General features: G+C 40.3%; 1 protein-coding gene across 1 annotated transcript in view; it reads left to right on the top strand.

Annotated features, from left to right (window-relative positions):
- The window catches only part of osbpl5 (oxysterol binding protein-like 5), a 63700-nt gene extending 43933 nt beyond the window's left edge, over positions 1 to 19767 (top strand). The window contains exons 9-22 of the mRNA XM_056252122.1: positions 4710 to 4911; positions 6733 to 6917; positions 7035 to 7116; positions 7731 to 7829; positions 9984 to 10080; positions 10193 to 10291; positions 10557 to 10654; positions 10744 to 10833; positions 15666 to 15802; positions 17132 to 17311; positions 17474 to 17603; positions 17729 to 17843; positions 19153 to 19255; positions 19329 to 19767. Coding sequence (XP_056108097.1) covers positions 4710 to 4911; positions 6733 to 6917; positions 7035 to 7116; positions 7731 to 7829; positions 9984 to 10080; positions 10193 to 10291; positions 10557 to 10654; positions 10744 to 10833; positions 15666 to 15802; positions 17132 to 17311; positions 17474 to 17603; positions 17729 to 17843; positions 19153 to 19255; positions 19329 to 19464 — 1753 coding nt within the window. The 3' untranslated portion in view covers positions 19465 to 19767. The remainder of the gene's footprint in view (positions 1 to 4709; positions 4912 to 6732; positions 6918 to 7034; positions 7117 to 7730; positions 7830 to 9983; positions 10081 to 10192; positions 10292 to 10556; positions 10655 to 10743; positions 10834 to 15665; positions 15803 to 17131; positions 17312 to 17473; positions 17604 to 17728; positions 17844 to 19152; positions 19256 to 19328) is intronic.
- Positions 19768 to 20611: the final 844 nt, after the last annotated feature.

Genomic DNA, 20611 nt, shown 5'->3' with positions numbered 1-20611 from the left:
ATAGTCTAGGAATAGCATCCTGACATATGTTTTATTGCAGTCCAGATGTTGAAGTATGTGGTGTAAAACAAAGGCCACTGCATCGTCCACTGATCTATTCGGGCGATAGGCAAACTGTACTGGATCTAAAGTGTCTGGGATGTAGAAATTTATATGAGTTAATATCAGCTTTTCAAGGCACTTCATGGCAACTGGTGTTAGGGCTACAGGCCTGAAGTCATTCAGGGTGGCAGTGTCAGGTTTCTTCGGAACTGGTATCACAATGCTGGACTTGAACAGATGTGGAACTACCTCTTGTAACAGGGACTGGTTAAAAATGTCTGTGTACACACCTGCTAGTTGCTCAGCACAGGCCTTCAGGACTCTGGGTGACACTCGGTCAGGTCCCACAGCCTTGCGGGGGTTGACCTGCTTCAGAGCCTTTAGCACCTGTGTGTGTGTCACCTGTAAAGCGGTGTCCTCAGCATTATGGGGGAGTTTGGAGGGTCGTCAGTAAAATGACGTCAGTAAAATGACGTTTGAGGGCTGGTCAAGTTGTTCGCGGGCGGACAACGTACAACATAGGTGGGTATTATGCAAATGTATTTTCTATTGATGTAGAACCATTACGCAGTAGGATTCGAAATACAAACAACTCGTAAAGGCGGATCAGAGTCGATTCTTTCTTTTGGGAGACAATAAATTTAACTTTATTTATCGTGCAATTTTCGATTTTGCAACTTTGCAGAAGGTTTACATTCACAAATAGCTATATTACACACAGGTTCTGTTCCAGGGTTAGTTTATTTGGTGTTTAGCGCATACGTGGCCTATTGATGATGCTTCAGTATGCGCGACAGATAACGCACAATATAATGTATAGTTATATCGATATTGGCCACACATTACAGTGTGTGTATATATATATATATATATATATATATTAAGTGCAAAAGAAAAAACTCGATGAGCGCCTTCACGTCAGAGTCTAACTTTCTTTTCCGATTGTCGAGATGTGTCGAGGTGTCGAGACTGTGAAAGAAGCCGTTCTCATCCAGATTATCGAGCCCTACTGTGTATAATTTTTCCTCTATCTTGGGCTCGAAAGAGAAAGGCTATGGGATGATGCCGCGGGTTGAAGAGACATTAGCAGCATATCTCTTACCCTATGCTGCGTCATCCCTTAAGACTCCGACGCTGCCCACCAAACCCTGTCGTACAACATCTGTATTGGTGGGCAAGGCATATATGGCGGCGGGTAGGGCTGAACGATTTTGGAAAATATTCTGGGAGTCACGATCCAAATCCAAAACGATTATTGACTATTGTCAACCCCGAGCAAGGTCGGGTGAGGGAGGTCTTTTAGCAAAGGAGGCCATAGATTGTGTTCCTCCTCGCAAAAGGGAAGCCGGGGTTCTATAGCCGGTACTTTATAGTTCCCAAAAAGGGTGGGGGGTTGCGACCCATTATAGATCTCAGGTTATTGAATCATTCTCTAAGGAGATTCAGGCTTCTGGCGGCAGCATCTAACATAATACCTTTTGGCCTGCTGTACATGAGACCCCCACAGTGGGAGCGCCGTGTCAGTGGAAAATCATGACTATGGACGCATCCTTCACCGGCTGGGGAGCGGTCATGGAGAGCCGCTTCACCAGAGGTCTATTGAGGGACCATCATCTTTCATGGCACATCAATTGCCTGAATATTTTGTCTGTGTTTCTGGCTCTGAGACATTTCCTGCCGGACCTCAGAGGCCATCACGTTCTAGTTTGAAAGACTATACGTTGGTGGTCTCTTATATAAATCAGCAGGGGGGCCTGAGGTCCGCCCTCTGTACAGACTGGCATATCTGGTTCTCCTGTGGTCCCATGGCAAACTACTCTCAATGTTCATTCCCGGGGACGGAAATGTGGGGGCAGACATCCTGTCGAGGCAGGGTTTGCTTCTGGCAAGCCCTCCATGGCAGATTTCAATAAGGAGGGTCCTTCTATCTCAAGCTGAGGGCTCAATACACCACCCCTCGGCCGGAGCTGTGGAAGCTATGGGTCTGGCCCCTGAGGGGGACCAATTCGTAAGTGCTGGTCTCTCAAGCGAGACCATCTTAAACTCTAGAGCTCCCTCCACGAGGAAACTTTATGCCTTAAAGTGGAATATCTTCGTTTTATGGTGCAGAGAACACCAGCTTGACCCAATTAACTGCCCAGTGGCTTCAGTGATGAAGTTCCTCCAAAGTCATTACTCTGATGGGCTTTCCTCGTCCACACTGAAGGTCTATGTGGCGGCCATAGCTGCCTTCCACACGCCTTTAAGCGATGGTCCTGTGGGGAGGCACCAACTAATTGTTTGTTTCCTTCGTGGTGCTCGGAGGATGAGGCATGTCGTCCATGCCAGGGTTCCTGTTTTGGACCTGGCAGTGGTCCTTGAAGGGTTATCCCTGGCACCCTTCGAATCCACTGATGAGGTGTCGGAAAAGTTTCTCTCTTTCAAAGTGGGCTTCCTGCTAGCTATTATGTTCCTCAAGAGAGTTGGGGACCTGCAGGCACTATATTTTGCTCCCTTTAGCCTCGAGTTCGCTCCAGGAAGACTAAAGGCCATTCTTCACCCTAGGCCAGGTTACGTGCCCAAGGTTCCATCTAATGTGGCACGGTCTGTTATCTTGCGGCTGATGTGGCGGCTGATCAGGAAAAGCTACATCTAATATGCCCTGTCTGGATTTTGGAGACCTATGTGCTTAGGTCCTTGTGCTGGAGGAAGTCGGACCAGCTACTTGTTTGTTTTGGGTCACTTAAGAAGGGTTCCCCTGCCTCTAAGCATACAATTAGCTGGTGGATTGTGGAGACTATTTATTCAGCATATGAGGCGTAAACTCTGCCTTCGTCTCTCCTCATAAGAGTCCACTCGACTAGAGAACTGGCATCATCCAAAGCCCTGCTATCGGGGGTTTCCCTTCAAGAGGTCTGTAATGCTGCTGGCTGGGCTTTCCCACACACTTTCATAAGTATTACAGCCTGGATCTGCCCTCCACGGTGCCAGACAAGCTTCACATCAGGACAGGCACTAGTCATTGTGGCGCAGTGGGTATTTTTTTTTCCCCAAAGTGCCGTTATCGACGCAGCGCGAGTTCCCTTGAAAGGGAACTTCTCTGGTTACGATGGTAACAGTACGACGGTGATGAGACACACCTCCTGAGTGCCTGAGAACAACTTGTTTCGACCTATTAGATGCTAACACTGTTATGTGCCGGCTTCCCTTTGTAGCTTCTGTGTACTCCGTCAACTGATGTCATGATGCATCACCACACTAGTTCCACACGTGCTTCAGACGCTATCCCGGCGTTCCCCAAAGCGTCGTCCCTTCTCAGGGAACAAGGTTTACAGTCGTAACCCAAGATGTTTTTTGTGTGTTGGTTTTCTGATCTGGTTTTGATTTGGTTTTTAGTGTGTTGCTATACAGTTGGTAAGTCTGTCTGGTTTAGCAAACATAATTAGTAATGATGTGATCATATGAAAAATGTTATGTGTTATAAATTAGATTGACTGATTTCCACTACACACAATTTTATTATTCATTATATTAATTTTATACCTTTATTCATTCAATTTAAATACAAATATTTTAAATCCTATAATGCTATCATTTAAAATAAGTAGCTGAAACACATGCTTATATAACCATGACATGAGATATCACCAAACATTAATAATTCTTTTACATTCTCCACAAAAAAATCAAATAAGATTCAAAGTGTGTTTAAATTACATAGTGTTTGCATACCTGAGAGGAAGAGAAATAGTAGACGTTGTTTGCCAGTGACATGCTTGAGCTGGCAATCATTTATTCCAAACCCTGCCTCTTTCTGGCCACTTTGAAGCTCTCGTCCAATCAACTCTGCCCTAAAGGTTTACGTGAAAGGCAGAGGAGCAGGAAGAGATGAGGAGAATGTAAAATCAACACCACCATCAGCACAAACAAACACACTCGTACAAGCGCGTACATGCATCAGAGAAGCTGTGGGGCTGGAAAAACAGCTTTGGAAAACACGTTACTGCGGAGCTTTCCTATGCAAACACCAGTCGAAACAGGAACTATAGTGGGAAATCTTTTGACTGTAAACTGAGACCGTGTCTGTGTTTGGTATTTTTGACTTACCAATCTTTGGAGTTTCAGGAATAAAATATCCTTAGCAAGGTAAGGACACATTTCTTGTTTGGCTTGCTAGCCTGCTGACAGCCAGTGACGCAGAACATATGCTGGTTTTCCTCTTATCTCTGTGTGTGGTGGACACAAAGAGATTGTTTTATGTCATGCGTTTTGCTAATGGTCAGATTACTAATCTAAGACCTTTTTACTAGTCAGATGCCTCATATTTCTCTTTAGAGATGTTTTGCCTGAAGCATTAAATAGGACAAAACAGGAATTTTGAATTCATGCTCATATAATGAACCTCTTGTGACCATGGTGACTGCCCTGTCCTTCAAATTCCTCATGAAGATGATCGTCGTGTGATTTGTTGCTTTGGCAACTGATCTCGACAGGCTTTGAACGTGCGTGAACATAACACATCAATTTCAAAGGCAGAAGCAGAATAAACAATTAATATTAAAAGAACAAATGAAAGAGTGTATGAAGTAATAAATAATTAAGCACGTTTAAAAATAAATATAAAATGAAAATGTACAAATTGTACCCGGAACAAATCTCACATGGTCATTTGTTTGTGTTTTTTAAAGGTTGAATGACTCCATGTTGGAAAACCACATGGAGAACGACGCCAACTCTGACAAATCGGAGAGGGAGACGCATGAAGACTCAGACAATGCAGCCAATGAGAATGGAGGCAGATTGACTGAGGAAAGTGATATGGACCAATCAGATGACGTGTGCCTCCAGGCAACAGCATTCGTCGAAGAAGCCCATGAAGAGATGGGAGAGGTGATAACTTAATATGGCTTTATCACAGTCTCTGTTTGGCCTGAATGAACTGCTTTGTCTAAGCAGCACAAAGTTAATTGTGTTTCGGTTATATGCAGTGATTGTGTTTTTTGAAAATTGTGTTTTCCTGTAAATGAAAACTAGCTAAAACAAAGAGAATTTTTCAGCTTAAAAATACCTTTAAAGTCCCTGTAAAGGCAATTTCAAAAAAAAATTCTAAACACATTATAAATGTTAGAAATGTATTGCTAAAACATATTACAAAGACTGTGAACTGTGAAGTACTGAATTGTGGAGTTAGACCGTTAAACAGTTTTTCACCATTGCTATTTTCCGGATTTTCTGGGCGGGGCTAAAACAGGGCTCGATGACGCACTGGAGCCCTTGAGCTCCTGGACACGCCCCTACTTGATGACGCACTGAGGCCACTGAGGCTGGCCGCTCCTAACAATATTATAGAGCACATTCACATCAGTTTGCCGCTCAATCGCGAGTTACTGTCAGTACTATTATTAGTAACACAGCCTACAGATTGCTAGCTACTAGCTATGCCTTCGTCACGGAAATGCGTACTACCTGGAAGCGATCACCGGATCACTTACAAAACAGATCGGTGTCCTTGTTTAAATTTCCGAAAAACGATTACATCAAGAAGAAGTGGATTAATTTTGTGAAGAGCCAACCTTGATGGAGAGCTGAGGATCACCGCCAAAACCCGCCTCTGTAAGTGATCATTTTACACGGGATAGTTTTATAAACTTTCGTCGGAGATAACTGTCTGGGATTCACTGATAATCCGCTGTTACTGGTGAATGGGGCCGAACCGACTCCTGTAGAGTTGGGTGTGGCGAGTCGACGGCAGCTTTCCCGCGAGTGGGCGTGGTTTCAGCGCAGCCAGTGGACACGCCCCCAGCGTTTGAGAGCAGTTATTACTGCTCATTTTTTCAAGATTTTGATAGCTTATTTTATGTACTTGCTGGCTTTTTTTATCATTCAAATTTGGCTGGGTGACTAAGAACACATTTTTCTGTGGTGTGACAAACTCAAAACACATACTTAATTTTGACTTTACAGGGACTTTAAATAGGGCATTATTAGAGGGAACAACCATTTGTAGTGGTGTCTGAAACCATAGTGGACGTTATTGCGTGCACTCATTCAATCCCACAATGCACCGCAATAATGAGCATACAACCGATCTACGCTCAACAGCTAGAGAATACCCATAAAGCACTGTGAGAGTCGTGCGCCAAATAAATTCCCAAATTCTGACCAGAAGATGGCTCCTGCAGCTGAATCATCCATCTATTCATTTTCCAAACCGCTGGTCCAAGGTGGCTACAGCGTAATGTCGAATACCTTTTTAATTGGTTAATTGGCCACCTAGTATTAATTAACCTCTTGTTTATTAACTGTTGAAACCAAATCAATATCGTGTTTGCAGTCATGCTTATAATCGGGAAAACAGCACTCTTCCTTGTATGGTAGCCTATTGCTTATAAATATAAAAATCAAGAACTCATACAGGGAAATTTTTTGTCCCATACCTTGAATTTTGAGGTCTTTTTTATCAAATTTGGTGGCATTTGTGCCCTAAGCCCCCGTTAATTTCCCGTGTTTCTGGTGTGTGAAGGCGCCTTTTGTTGCGAAGCCCATTTTAAGTGAAACTGCTGAAATATAGCAAAGACTATTAAAGACAATGGGTATCTTTTTTTAACAGTTGAATTAACATTTTACATTTTTGCATTTAGCAGATGCTTTTATCCAAAACGACTTAGTGGCATTCAGTGTAAATATATATATTTTCTGTTGTCATCACAGGCTGGTGAGGCGTCCCAGGTCGAGACAGTCTCAGATGAGAATAAGGGTTTAATTTGGACTCTCCTGAAGCAGCTGAGGCCAGGGATGGACCTGTCTAAAGTGGTTTTGCCAACGTTTATCCTGGAGCCGCGTTCATTTCTGGACAAGCTGTCAGATTATTATTACCATGCTGACCTGCTGTCCCAGTAAGCACCTCATTAGCATCACTACTGCAGCCAGCCGCATTTTACTAAAACTAGCATTGTTAAGGTTCACGGGGTTTGTTGGAGAAGAGATAATCATCATATATAATTTGGTTTTAGGGCTGTGACGGAAGAGAGCCCATACTGCAGGATGAAGCAGGTCTTGCGCTGGTATCTGTCAGGCTTCTACAAGAAACCAAAGGCAAGTTGGGTGAAGTGCAAATTTTTGGATTGAGATTTGAGAATCATAAACCAGTTCACAGTTTCCATACATGGAATTGTATGCTCATTTTTGGGATATCTCATAAAGAAACTGGATGAAAACACCAAAATATCGTTCAAAAGTTTGGGGTCGGTAATATTTTAAATATGTTTTTGAAAAAAGTGCCTTATGCTCACTAAGGCTGCATTAATTTGATGAAAAATATAGTAACTAAAAACAGTAACATTTTGTGAAATATTATTACAATTTAAAATAACTGTCCTATTTTAATATATTTTAATGTAATTTATTCCTGTGATGGTAAAGCTGAATTTTCAGCATCATTACTCCAGTCTTCAGTGTCACATGATCCTTCAGAAATCATTCTAATATGCTGATTTGCTGCTCAAGAAACATTTGTATTATTATCAATGCTAAAAAGTTGCTTAGTGTGGAAACCTTGATGCTTTTTTTATAAATAGAAAACATTTGTTAAATTATAATTGTCCCTACTGTCTCTTTTGGTCAATTTAATGCACCCTTGCTAACTAAAAAATTGTTTGTTTTTGTTTGTTTTTTTAAGTCTTACGGGTGTTCATTTGTATGTCTTTCAGGGTCTGAAAAAACCATACAACCCTATTCTAGGAGAAATGTTTCGATGCTGTTGGCTGCATCCACAAACAGACAGCTGTACATTTTACATAGCAGAACAGGTGAGACTCTAGAATCATGTGGCTTTAAAAAGTGTTTGGACTGTCACACTCACACTCAATGACATTGCATTAAAGGGTTATTTCACCCAAAATTGTCATCAATCATGTTGTCTCACCCTTATGTTGTTCCAAACACGTAAGACTTTTGTTCATCTTCAGAAAACAAATGAAGAGATTTTTAATGAAATCTGGGAGCTTACGGTCCCTCCATTGACAGCTAAGCAACTTTGACGCTTCAAAAAATTCATAAAGAGATAGTAAAACTAATCCATATGAATCAAGCAGTTTAGTCCAAATTTTCTGAAGAGACTCCAGCGCTTTATATGATAAAAAAATTGAATTATTCACATATTAACATTGATCAGAGAACATAAACAGTGCTCAAATGTACTTGTTTAACGTGCGAGAACAAACCCCATTGGTTCTCACTGAAGCTCAAACGTGCTGCGTAACACGAGAATGAACCTCATTGGTTCTCGCTGAAGCTCAAACGTGCTGCGTAACACGAGAATGAACCTCATTGGTTCTTGCTGAAGCTCAAACGTGCTGCGTAACACGAGAATGAACCTCATTGGTTCTTGCTGAAGCTCAAACGTGCTGCGTAACGAGAATGAACCTCATTGGTTCTCGCTGAAGCTCAAACGTGCTGCGTAACACGAGAACAAACCTCATTGGTTCTCGCTGAAGCTCAAACGTGCTGCGTAACGAGAATGAACCTCATTGGTTCTCGCTGAAGCTCAAACGTGCTGCGTAACACGAGAATGAACCTCATTGGTTCTCGCTGAAGCTCAAACGTGCTGCGTAACACGAGAATGAACCTCATTGGTTCTCGCTGAAGCTCAAACGTGTTGCGTAACACGAGAATGAACCTCATTGGTTCTCGCTGAAGCTCAAACGTGCTGCGTAACACGAGAATGAACCCCATTGGTTCTCGCTGAAGCTCAAACGTGTTGCGTAACACGAGAATGAACCTCATTGGTTCTCGCTGAAGCTCAAACGTGTTGCGTAACACGAGAATGAACCTCATTGGTTCTCGCTGAAGCTCAAACGTGTTGCGTAACACGAGAATGAACCTCATTGGTTCTCGCTGAAGCTCAAACGTGTTGCGTAACACGAGAATGAACCTCATTGGTTCTCGCTGAAGCTCAAACGTGTTGCGTAACACGAGAATGAACCTCATTGGTTCTCGCTGAAGCTCAAACGTGTTGCGTAACACTAGAATGAACCTCATTGGTTCTCGCTGAAGCTCAAACGTGCTGCGTAACACGAGAATGAACCTCATTGGTTCTCGCTGAAGCTCAAACGTGCTGCGTAACACGAGAATGAACCCCATTGGTTCTCGCTGAAGCTCAAACGTGCTGCGTAACACGAGAATGAACCTTATTGGTTCTCGCTGAAGCTCAAACGTGCTGCGTAACACGAGAATGAACCTCATTGGTTCTTACAAAAGCTAAAACGTGCTGCGTAACACGAGAATGAACCTCATTGGTTCTCGCTGAAGCTCAAACGTACTGCGTAACACGAGAATGAACCTCATTGGTTCTCGCTGAAGCTCAAACGTGCTGCGTAACACGAGAATGAACCTCATTGGTTCTTACAAAAGCTAAAACGTGCTGCGTAACACGAGAATGGACCTCATTGGTTATCTCACGTCAAGCAAGCATTATTGAGCTTCCATTTGTTCATCATATAAAACGATCAAGTCTCTTCAGAAAATAAACTGCTCAATTCATATGGATTCGTTTTATGATCTTTATATGAACTTTTTAAAGCGTCAAAATTGTAGATGCCTGAACTGTCAATGGAGGGACAGAAATCGCTCAGATTTCATTAAAAAGTATTCACTTGTGTTCTGAAGATGAACGGAAGTCTTACAGGTTTGGAATGACGTGAGGGCGAGTAATTAATGACAGAATTTTCATATTTGGGTGAACTATCCCTTTAAATACAAAGTATCAATCCAAGTGGCATTTTAAAACTATATACTGATATTAAAACGAGTATTTGGACACTATCTAGTGAATCTTAATGTAGTGAACGGTATTGCTAGGACATTTGTCTTGCTGTGCAAATATTGTAAACATGACTACAATCTCTGTTGGCAATGGAAACCGATAAGCTCGTCTGATAAGCAGTTCACTTTTGAACTTTCAGGTTTCTCATCACCCTCCTGTTTCAGCCTTCTATATCAGCAATAAGAAAGATGGATTCTGCATTAGTGGAAGCATTCTGGCCAAATCCAAATTTTATGGTATGTAAATTTCATGCTGAAGTTCAAATACAGGCATACAGAGATTTCAACACACAACCTTTGTGCTTCTCTTGTTTGATACTGGTTATAACCTCAGTGTCATTTCTTAAAGGGAACTCGCTGTCTGCGATACTAGATGGAAAGGCCAGGCTCTTGTTTTTGCCCCGAGATGAAGAGTACATCATCACAATGCCATACGCTCACTGTAAAGGTGATGGACTTCAATCTGAATCTAAATTTCATAATTAAACCATGCTGAATTTTGAACTATGGCTTAAAGGAATATATTTTTTTGTAATCGTAACTAAAAAATAAATAAATAATTGTATCATTATTTACTCACCATCATTTTATTCCAAAACCATATTATAATATTTTAGTTCTTTTTTGGAATGATTTTAAGGTGAGTGAATAATGAGAAAACTTTTAATGTTTTCATGAAACATTAATAAACAGAAACTGTGAATTTCTTACAGGTATTCTGTATGGTACAATGACTTTGGAGCTTGGTGGGAAAATCACAATTGAGTGTGAAAAAACACAATGTTATACAGAACTTGAATTCAAATTGAAGGTATTCTGGAGTTCCAAACCTCACCAATGACACTTCATTTATTTTCTTTCATCATAATCTTACAACTGTTGTCTTTCTCTCTGTCCCAGCCTTTTCTTGGCAGCTCGTGCAACGTTAACCAGATTTCTGGAAAGATACGCATGGGGGAAGACGTTCTGGCTACAGTAGATGGCCACTGGGTAGGAGAATTTTCGGATACATAAAAGAAAAGTCCACATCACCAACATTTCCTCAATTCTTTTAAAATATTTGAAATAATACATTTTAAAGGGGTCATGGCATGGATTTTTTTTATTATTTTAATGTTCCTTGAGGTTCACTTAAAATGTTAAGACTAAGCATTATCAAATCACTTACGGTTTTGCCGCTGCTGTCAGATCCAATACAGTTGGATCTTCATCTTTAAAAAAAAAAGCTTCTTTGCAAACTCTCCATTAAACTGTTTACAAAGCATATAATCCTCCGACACGATCCAGGACACCGTTAAAATAAACTATCCGCTTGTTTCCGACGCTGGGATCCTTCTAAAGTCTGTATGAGCTGTTGAAACTGGACGTGCGGAAAAAAAACAAAAATAACGACTTTATTCGACTATTCCATTGCTTCCTTGTGGGCCTGAGACGAGAGTTCAAGAGATTTCCAGGACGCATGCGCGAGAACTGACCTTCTTCTTCTACTACTATGTACAGCGCGCGTCTTCCTCTGCTTGTAAGACGAGCGCTGTGTAGTAGAAGAAGAAGGTCAGTTCTCGCGCATGCGTCCTGGAAATCTCTTGAACTCTCGTCTCAGGCCCACAAGGAAGCAATGGAATAGTCGAATAAAGTCGTTATTTTTAAGTTAAGTTGAACAATCAGCTGGCAAAATTGCCTTTGTATGTTGTTAACAGTGATGCACCACCATTATTTGGGAGAGAATGGCTGAGAGCTATAAAACTAAATTGGCAAGACATAAAAACAGTCAAGCATGGAGCCACAGACACTATGGAGACTGTGTTAAAACGACACTCCCAAGTTTTTGGAAAAGACCTAGGCACCATGAAAGGAATTGAGGCAAAAATTACACTCAAGCCTGACCATACTCCAAAATTCTTCCAGCCACGGGTAGTACCTTATGCAATTCGACCAAAAGTGGAGGCTGAATTGACACGTCTAACAGAGAGTGATTTCACCAATGCAGTACAGTGAGTGGGCCACACCAGTGGTACCAGTTATAAAAAAAGATGGCTCAGTGAGACTGTGTGGTGATTTTAAAGTTACACTCAACCCAGCCATTTGTGTGGATCACTACCCAATCCCACGCATAGAAGATCTTTTTGCATCTCTGGCTGGTGGTCAATTATTCAGTAAGTTGGACTTGTCAAGCGCTTACTTGCAGATGCCAGTGGCACATGAGTCAAGAAAACTACTCACCATATCCACTCAAAAAGGGCTATTCTGCTATAACCGCTTACCCTTCGGGATTGCCCCAGCTCCGGCATTATTTCAGAAAGCAATGGATCAAATTCTATTGGGAATTCCAAACACTCACTGCTATCTTGATGACATACTGATAACAGGACGAAATAATGTGGAACACCTCAAGACATTAGACCAAGTACTCACCAGATTGGAGGAATATGGTCTGAGATTGCAGCGTGAAAAATGTGAATTTTTCAGACAGTCACTGGAGTATCTGGGTCACTACATCGACGCAGCTGGATTACACAAATCGCCAGAAAAGATCAAAGCCATAATGGAAGCACCTGCGCCGACCAATGTAAGTCAATTACGCTCTTTTCTTGGGATGATCAACTACTATGGCCGTTTCATTCCAAATCTGACATCTGTTTTGAACCCCCTCAATGCTCTTTTATGTAAGGAAAAGAAATGGTGCTGGAGCGTGGCATGTGAACAATCATTTCAGAAAGTGAAGGATCTCCTTACTTCACCAGCTGTACTCACACACTATGACCCAGAATTACCCATTCGTCTCGCCTGTGATGCTTCCCCATATGGGGTGGGGGCAGTCATATCACATGTGTGCCCCGATGGGGAGGAAAAGCCAATTGCTTTTGCATCCAGGACACTCAGTAAAGCGGAGCAAAATTATGCTCAGATGGAGCGTGAGGCCCTGAGTATAATTTTTGGAATTCGCAAATTCCATCAGTACTTATACGGAAGAAGGTTTACCCTCTTTACGGATCATCAACCTCTAACGGCTATTCTCAGTCCCAACAAGAGCATTCCACCCATGGCAGCAGCTAGAATGCAACGATGGGCTCTGATATTAGCCGCCCATGACTATGTCCTTGAGTATAAGAAAGCAGCCTTACATGCCAATGCAGACGGACTGTCGTGGCTGCCATTACCGGTGACACACGCCGAGAAAACGGACACGGTGGATGTGTTCTATGCTGCCCAGATAGCCACCCTGCCTGTCAGTAGTGCTGAAATTAGACGGGACACCCTAAAGGATCCCATTTTGTCACCTGTGCTGGGCATGGTTTCAACTGGACGGTTCCCAAAATTTAAAGAGGTACCTCAAGGCTTGCTACCTTTGGTGACACGTCGCAATGAGCTCACAGTTGTTCAAGGATGTTTAATGTGGGGAAGTCGTGTCGTGGTACCAATCAAGCTTCGCAACCGGGTGTTAGCTGATCTGCATTTGGGCCATCCTGGGGTGGTAAGGATGAAACTTCTGGCCCGTAGCTATGTTTGGTGGCCGGGTATTGATGGACAGATAGAATCTCAGTCCAAAGCATGCCAGTCGTGTCAGCGTATCCAAAATGCCCCCTGTCCTGCGCCACTTCACCCATGGGTTTGGCCAGCTCATCCGTGGGAGAGGATACATGTGGATTTTGCCGGTCCTTTTGAAGGCCATATGTACTTCATTGTAGTGGATGCGCACTCCAAATGGCCGGAAGTGTCGATTATGGATAGTACTACCACCAGCAAAACCATTCAGGTCTTACGAGGACTTTTCAGTCATTATGGCGTTCCTAATGTCATTGTCAGTGACAACGGTCCCCAGTTTTGTGCTGAGGAGTTTTCACTTTTCCTGAAGGCAAATGGGGTGCAACATATTCGATCTGCCCCAAATCACCCCTCGAGCAATGGGCAAGCTGAACGTTTTGTCCAAACATTCAAACATGCTCTAAAAGCTTCAAAAGGGTCAGCTTCAATCCAACAGAGACTTGATGGATTCATGTTAACATACAGAAACACTCCGCATGCTACCACAAAGGAGTCACCTGCGATGCTTTTCCTCAATCGCAAACTAAGAACCCGGCTGGATCTTCTAAAGCCTAGTCTCGCCAAAACAGTGAGTCAGTCCCAGGATGCCCAGCAGTTCCGACGCCAAAAACACTCTAAGTTCAGAGAATTTCGTGCTGGAGAGTCCGTTGTTGCTCGTGACTATAGAAAGGGGGGAAAATGGATACCTGGAGTGGTGATGTCCAAAACGTGACCTGTCTCCTACGTTGTCAACGTGGGTGCTTCTGGAATCTGGAAACGTCATGTAGATCAATTACTGAAACAAGGGACTGAATCCTCTGAAACCCAGATGGAACCAGAAGTTCCTGCTGGTCCTGATAATTGGCAGGCATCTCCGCTTCAGGAGAACATCGGGGAAAAGACTGACAATCTTGTGGAGGTGATGATTGACACACCAGGGTCAGGCAACATTGACCAATCACCCCCAGGGACTGTACAAACTGGAGAGACTATTAAGCGTTATCCTACCCGTCTCACTAGACCACCTGACCGTTATCAAGCATTCTAATATATATAAAAGGGGATAGATGCATGAAGAGTAAGATGTGTTCACTAAGGAGTGGTCAAAGTTGAATTCAAGAAAACAAATATTCCCTTTGTTGTGTTTGACAACCCTTGATTTAAGTTGGGAGGAAATGTTATGTATTTAGTGTTGGTAACTGGGTTATTGTGCAGTTGTTTTCTTATGCTGCAGATGGCGCTGTGTAGCCATGTGTCCCTTGAACATTGAAACAGTAAAAGAAGTCAGTTCGAAGCATACTCGGTCTCAGTGTGTTATTGTTCGTGATAGCTCCTCAGGATATAATGATATTCTGATAAATGCAACAATAGGCTTACAGGAAGATGGATGGATGGATGGATGGATGGATATAGGCTTACAGGAAGATGGATGGATGGATGGATGGATGGATATAGGCTTACAGGAAGATGGATGGATGGATGGATGGATGGATGGATGGATGGATGGATGGATATAGGCTTACAGGAAGATGGATGGATGGATGGATGGATGGATATAGGCTTACAGGAAGATGGATGGATGGATGGATGGATGGATGGATATAGGCTTACAGGAAGATGGATGGATGGATGGATGGATATAGGCTTACAGGAAGATGGATGGAGATAGGCTTACAGGAAGATGGATAAATAGATGGATGGATGGATATAGGCTTACGGGAAGATGGATGGAGATAGGCTTACAGGAAGATGGATGGATGGATGGATGGATGGATGGATGGATGGATATAGGCTTACAGGAAGATGGATGGATGGATGGATGGATGGATGGATGGATATAGGCTTACGGGAAGATGGATGGTTTGAGATAGGCTTACGGGAAGATGGATGGATGGATGGAGATAGGCTTACAGGAAGATGGATGGCTGGATGGATGGATGGAGATAGGCTTACGGGAAGATGGATGGATGGATAGATAGATAGATAGATAGATAGATAGATAGATAGATAGATAGATAGATAGATAGATAGATAGATAGATAGATAGATAGATAGATAGATAGATAGATAGAACAAAATTGTACAATAATAAACACACAGATCCTCTATGTGCATTGAAAGGATTGTGGCTTAAACTTAATCCTCCAGGTGTCTCTTCAAATATAAGAGAAGATAAGACAGAACTTTATTGATCCCTAGGGTGAAAATTAGGTAAAAATGTACAGGCTACAACATTGCTTATCACAATGTCTGACAGCACATGATCTCACAGGCGTGTTTGAATCCACATCTTCCCCCAGGATGGTAAAGTGCATCTGATGGAGAAGAAGACGGGCCAGCAGGAGGTGCTGTGGAACCCCGGGCCAGACATCCGCAGACAGAGGCTGAAGAGACAGGTGGTGCAGATGGACCAGCAGGAGGCGTTCGAGTCTCAGAGGTACACAAACACTCGTTCAGAAACAGACAACAGGGAAAGAAAGGGCTGCAAAATGGATTGTCTATATGCTATTTTATTTGTTATTTACTAGATATTTCTCCATTGTTTAAGCTGATTTATTTGTTTTTATTTTTTGTATGTATATAAGTTTATATTAATAATTATCATTTGTATACAAATATATTTTATTATTATTATAAATAATTATTATATTATATATATATATATATATATATATATATAAATAATTATTATAAATAATATATATATATACTGTATATATATTATAGAATATAATATATTACTATATAAAATTAAATATTTTTATTTGTTTATTTTATTTTAATTAATATTTATATATATATATATATATATATATATATATATATATATAAATATGAATTAAAATACAATAAACAAATAAAAATATTTAATTACACTGTAACATGGATAGCTTAAAATAAAGTTTCACCAAAACAATATATATATATATATATACACAAAAAATGTACACTACATATATATAAACTTTATTTTAAGGTATCCTTGTTACAGTGTAATTATGCATTTAAGTACTGTGTAATAATAATTAACTACATGTTAGTTAATTAGCATGTAATTATGCATAATTTATAGTTAGTACTACAGTAACTACATGTGACGTGTAACAAGGACTAAAATAAAGCTTTACCATTGTTTTTTTATAGATGTATTTGTTTTATTATTTGCTTTATTGTTTTTGTTCACTTTAATGTATACAAATATATGATGATTTATAAATTTATAACAAAAATATATAGGCATTTTATATTTTTATTTTATTTTTATATTTCTTTGCGATTTTTGTTAAGAAATAAAAGCAATGAATCTATTTCACTTCAAGAGCCTTCAACAAACTCAAGCTCAGCTAAAACATGTACAGTAATGAAATGAAATATTAGCCATTTATATTTTGCTTGCAAGAATGTAGTCATTTCCATGGCTGCCAATGGAGAAAAATGCTTTTTTGTTGTTTTTACCCAGATGGTGTAGTTACTGCATCCACCAGCAGAAGCTAACAGTTCATGCTAACCAGCCAAACCTTGACCCGTTGATAAAATCTACAAAATCACTTCCTAGATCTTCTGAATCTTGACCTCTAAATCACCAAAGAATGTGTCAATCAAAGAATGTGTCAATCAAAGAATGTGTCAATCAAAATGACCTAAACGTTCTGGTTATGTTACTGCCACATCAAAGCGCTGTGAAAAATGTGTTGTGACTAACCAATAATGGCTTTTATTAGACGTCGAGCTTCTAGTGTAAGATGTTTGGTGTATTTCCCTGCAGGCTGTGGCAGCACGTGACCCGAGCGATCACCGATAAAGACCAGAACAGCGCCACCCAGGAGAAGTTTGTTCTGGAAGAGGCTCAGCGACAGGAAGCCCGAGAGAGGAGCGAGAAACCCTGGAACCCACGGCTCTTCACTCTCAATACTGACACTAATGAGTGGCACTACAAATATGCCGAGTATGTTCACGATGAGCCACTTATTAATGTGAACGCTACAGAAAAATAATGTGATTTAAAGCTACATTAACTGATACCCTAATTTCCATTGGTTACAAATGGTCCCCAAATTTGGCAGCATTTCCATAATTGATAATCTCCTCATTACGATTGCTTTCTCAGCACTAAGCCGTGGGATCCGGAGCTCTGCCTGGTACAGTTTGAGAAAGAAGGCATCATCCAGACGAAAGAGAAATCCCAGCGTCAACGCAACAGTTTCTCCTACAGCCAGAACTGGGCTGGACAGAAGAAGGTGAGTCACACGGGAAAGCTAGTGTTTTCTGAAGAGGGATTCTTCCTGGGCTCCTTTAGGTGAGCCGATGGCCCTTCAGGGTGTGTTTGACTCGACAGGTGTGTGTGTGTGTGTGTGTTTCTCAGCTGCGGGTGAATGGCAAACACAGGAAGTCTAGCAGCCAGCCGTCCAGCTGCAGTCAGAACACAGAGAGCAGCAGCACCACACCAGAGCCCAACCACGAGTCATCCGACAACGAAGGCAAGTCATCGTCCCGGCAGACTCACACACACCATAAGCAAACAGAGGTGTTTGTACTCTGATAGTTAAGAGGTGAATAAACTGTGCTTGCGGCAATTCAAATAGTTTGTGAGTCTGACTATTGACTATTACAAAGACGTCCGATTTGGAAGTCGTTTCTCAGATCCACTAGGATATATAAAGGACTAATGATTGACTTCTTTTGCTGTATATTAGAGTAAACTAGTTGCACTTACAAATATAATTTGGACGCAACTTTTAAACGCCTGTATAAAATACGTATACACTATTTGACCATTTAAGAAAACAAACAAATAACAACAACAAGATAAAAAGAACATGAAGTAAAACAGAAAACTGATTAAATCCAAAAAGCTTGAGAACGCTTTTATATTTAAGTGATTATACAAGATAAACATGTAAATAAAATGGAAAAAGAATCGATTTAAATATAATATTTATATAAATATATTTATTTTTATTACGAAATAAAATTAACAAAATTAATATAAAAAAAAAAAAAAAATTATAAAATATCCCAAATATAAATACATGTGTATTATAAAATTATAACTTTTTTTATTATGAAATGAAAAAGTATTATAAAAATAAAGAATATATTATAAAATAAAATGTGTACATATATATAATATGTAATTATTAATATAAAATTATACTGAACAAAAATAAATACTACAAAACAAAAAACTAAATAAACAAATCAATTATTATTATTATTAGATCAATTATATACAAAAAAATAGGAATAAAAAATATTTAATTTTGAATATGTAATTAAACAAAAATAAATATAAAACAAAAATATATAAAACAAATAATTGATTATTTAAAATTAAGATTTATTATTTATTAATAAAAAACTAAATTAAATATTTATTATAAAACAAAGAAAATATGTATTGTGAAATAATATAAATATATATATATAAAAAATATTTAATTATGAATATATAATTATAGTAAACAAAAATTTATACTATAAACCAAAAATATATATAAATAAATAATTTATTCTAAAACAAAGACATTATTAAAGAACAAAAAAATATGTATTATTAAAAAATATATATATATATAGATGTATATATATGGGGGAAAATAATATCTAATTATATGAAACAAATTACACAAAAATATATTAAACAAATAATTTATCAAAAAAAGAATTATAATTAAAAAAATATATATTTATTTAAAAATGTCTATTTATTATCAAATACAATTCAATGCTTGAAAAAAGAACTGAAGACTTCAGATTGCTTTATGTGTCTCGTCTTGACTTCATCAGGCTTTCTGAGCCAGTGTGGAAGATGTACTAAAGAAGTGAAGGACATCGCTCTCATAGAGGCCTCAGTAGCAGCTATACAGAAAACACAGCAAGACATACAGAGGCAAGTACACCCTTTGAAATACTGTAGTCAGTGCTATACTGTATATTTCTAACACTGATCCCTGTTTCTTCAGAAACCTGAGTGCATTGGGTCGTCAGATAGCGCGACACAAGACGGAGGAGGAGAGCAAGTCCTTGAGCGGCCGCCACTGTCTCATCCTCTGCATGCTGTTGCTCTTTCAGCTACTCATCAACTACGTCTTCACTTGAGATGCCGTCACCTAGCGACCATCGCCTAGCAATCGTTGCCTAGCAATAAACACAGCCAAACTATCACCATCACACAGCCCCTTGAATGCCCCACCGTGATGTTGCTACCAACCGTAGCCCACCATCAAGCACTAAGCACTTCAATTAGAGAGAAAGAGACTCTTGTTTTAATTCATATGACAGATAATCATTTAACAGTGGATGTAAGATACTGTACTGCCATTCTTGTTTATTGATGAGTTCCCTCTTCCCTACGCACTGTTTCTTGGCAATATTGGTCATCCATTTGTGTCACATTTGAATGCAGTTGAATGGGTTTTTGTCTGTGTGTGCGTTACCGGCAAACTCCTCTTCCATTTATACACCGGGCCTTAATACCGATGCCAAAAAGGGGGAAAAAACAAACAAAAGAAAAGTCAGTGAAGGCCGCCAGTGCGATTTCTCTATGCTTTCAACCACACAAATTTGCTCATTTTATTATTTTACCAAAACAGTGTTTCTGTATAGAACAATACAAAGAAGAGTACATGTTTACAAACTTGATTGTACACTACACAATGGAAAACAATGCTCCGACACCAAATGCGTAGTGTAGATTTAGATGAAGAATTGACGCTAGCACTATGATAACAGAACGAACAATCAGCCGTAAGACTGAGGGTGGGTTCACACTTGTAGTTCGGTTCGCTTGGTCCGGACTAGCGTTCAGATTGGCATTTTGACACCGAACCTAAAGGCATAGGGATACAACCTGATTGGTTGGCATATGCTTGAGCTTTCTGTCCTTTTTAGGGTCTCATCTTCCTGTTTTTGGTTCGTTTACATGTCTTTGAAATATGAACGCAATACAGACTGGTCGAACCACAACAAAGTTTGTTTGGAAGTGAACCAAGACCCATCTTTTCAGTGGTTTGGTACACCAGGGTTCGGATGGCAGCGTTCACACTTATTCAAATGAACCGCACTAACAGAGCAATCGCACCAGGGTTCGTTTTATTCGAGCCAAACACGTGAACACACACCCTAAGACATTCATATGCATGACTGTTTGTTAGGCATTGGCTTGGTCAGTCCCAATAGAGACACGCGAGGCCTTCTGGGAAGTGCCGGTTCATTGATGTTGCTCCGATGAAGTGTGATACGTTCG

The sequence above is a fragment of the Rhinichthys klamathensis genome, unplaced genomic scaffold, assembly GCF_029890125.1.
Source record: "Rhinichthys klamathensis goyatoka isolate OS25496 unplaced genomic scaffold, OSU_Roscu_1.1 h1tg000092l_1, whole genome shotgun sequence".
Classification (NCBI taxonomy): Eukaryota; Metazoa; Chordata; class Actinopteri; order Cypriniformes; family Leuciscidae; genus Rhinichthys; species Rhinichthys klamathensis.
This window is presented reverse-complemented; position numbering and strand designations above follow the sequence as displayed.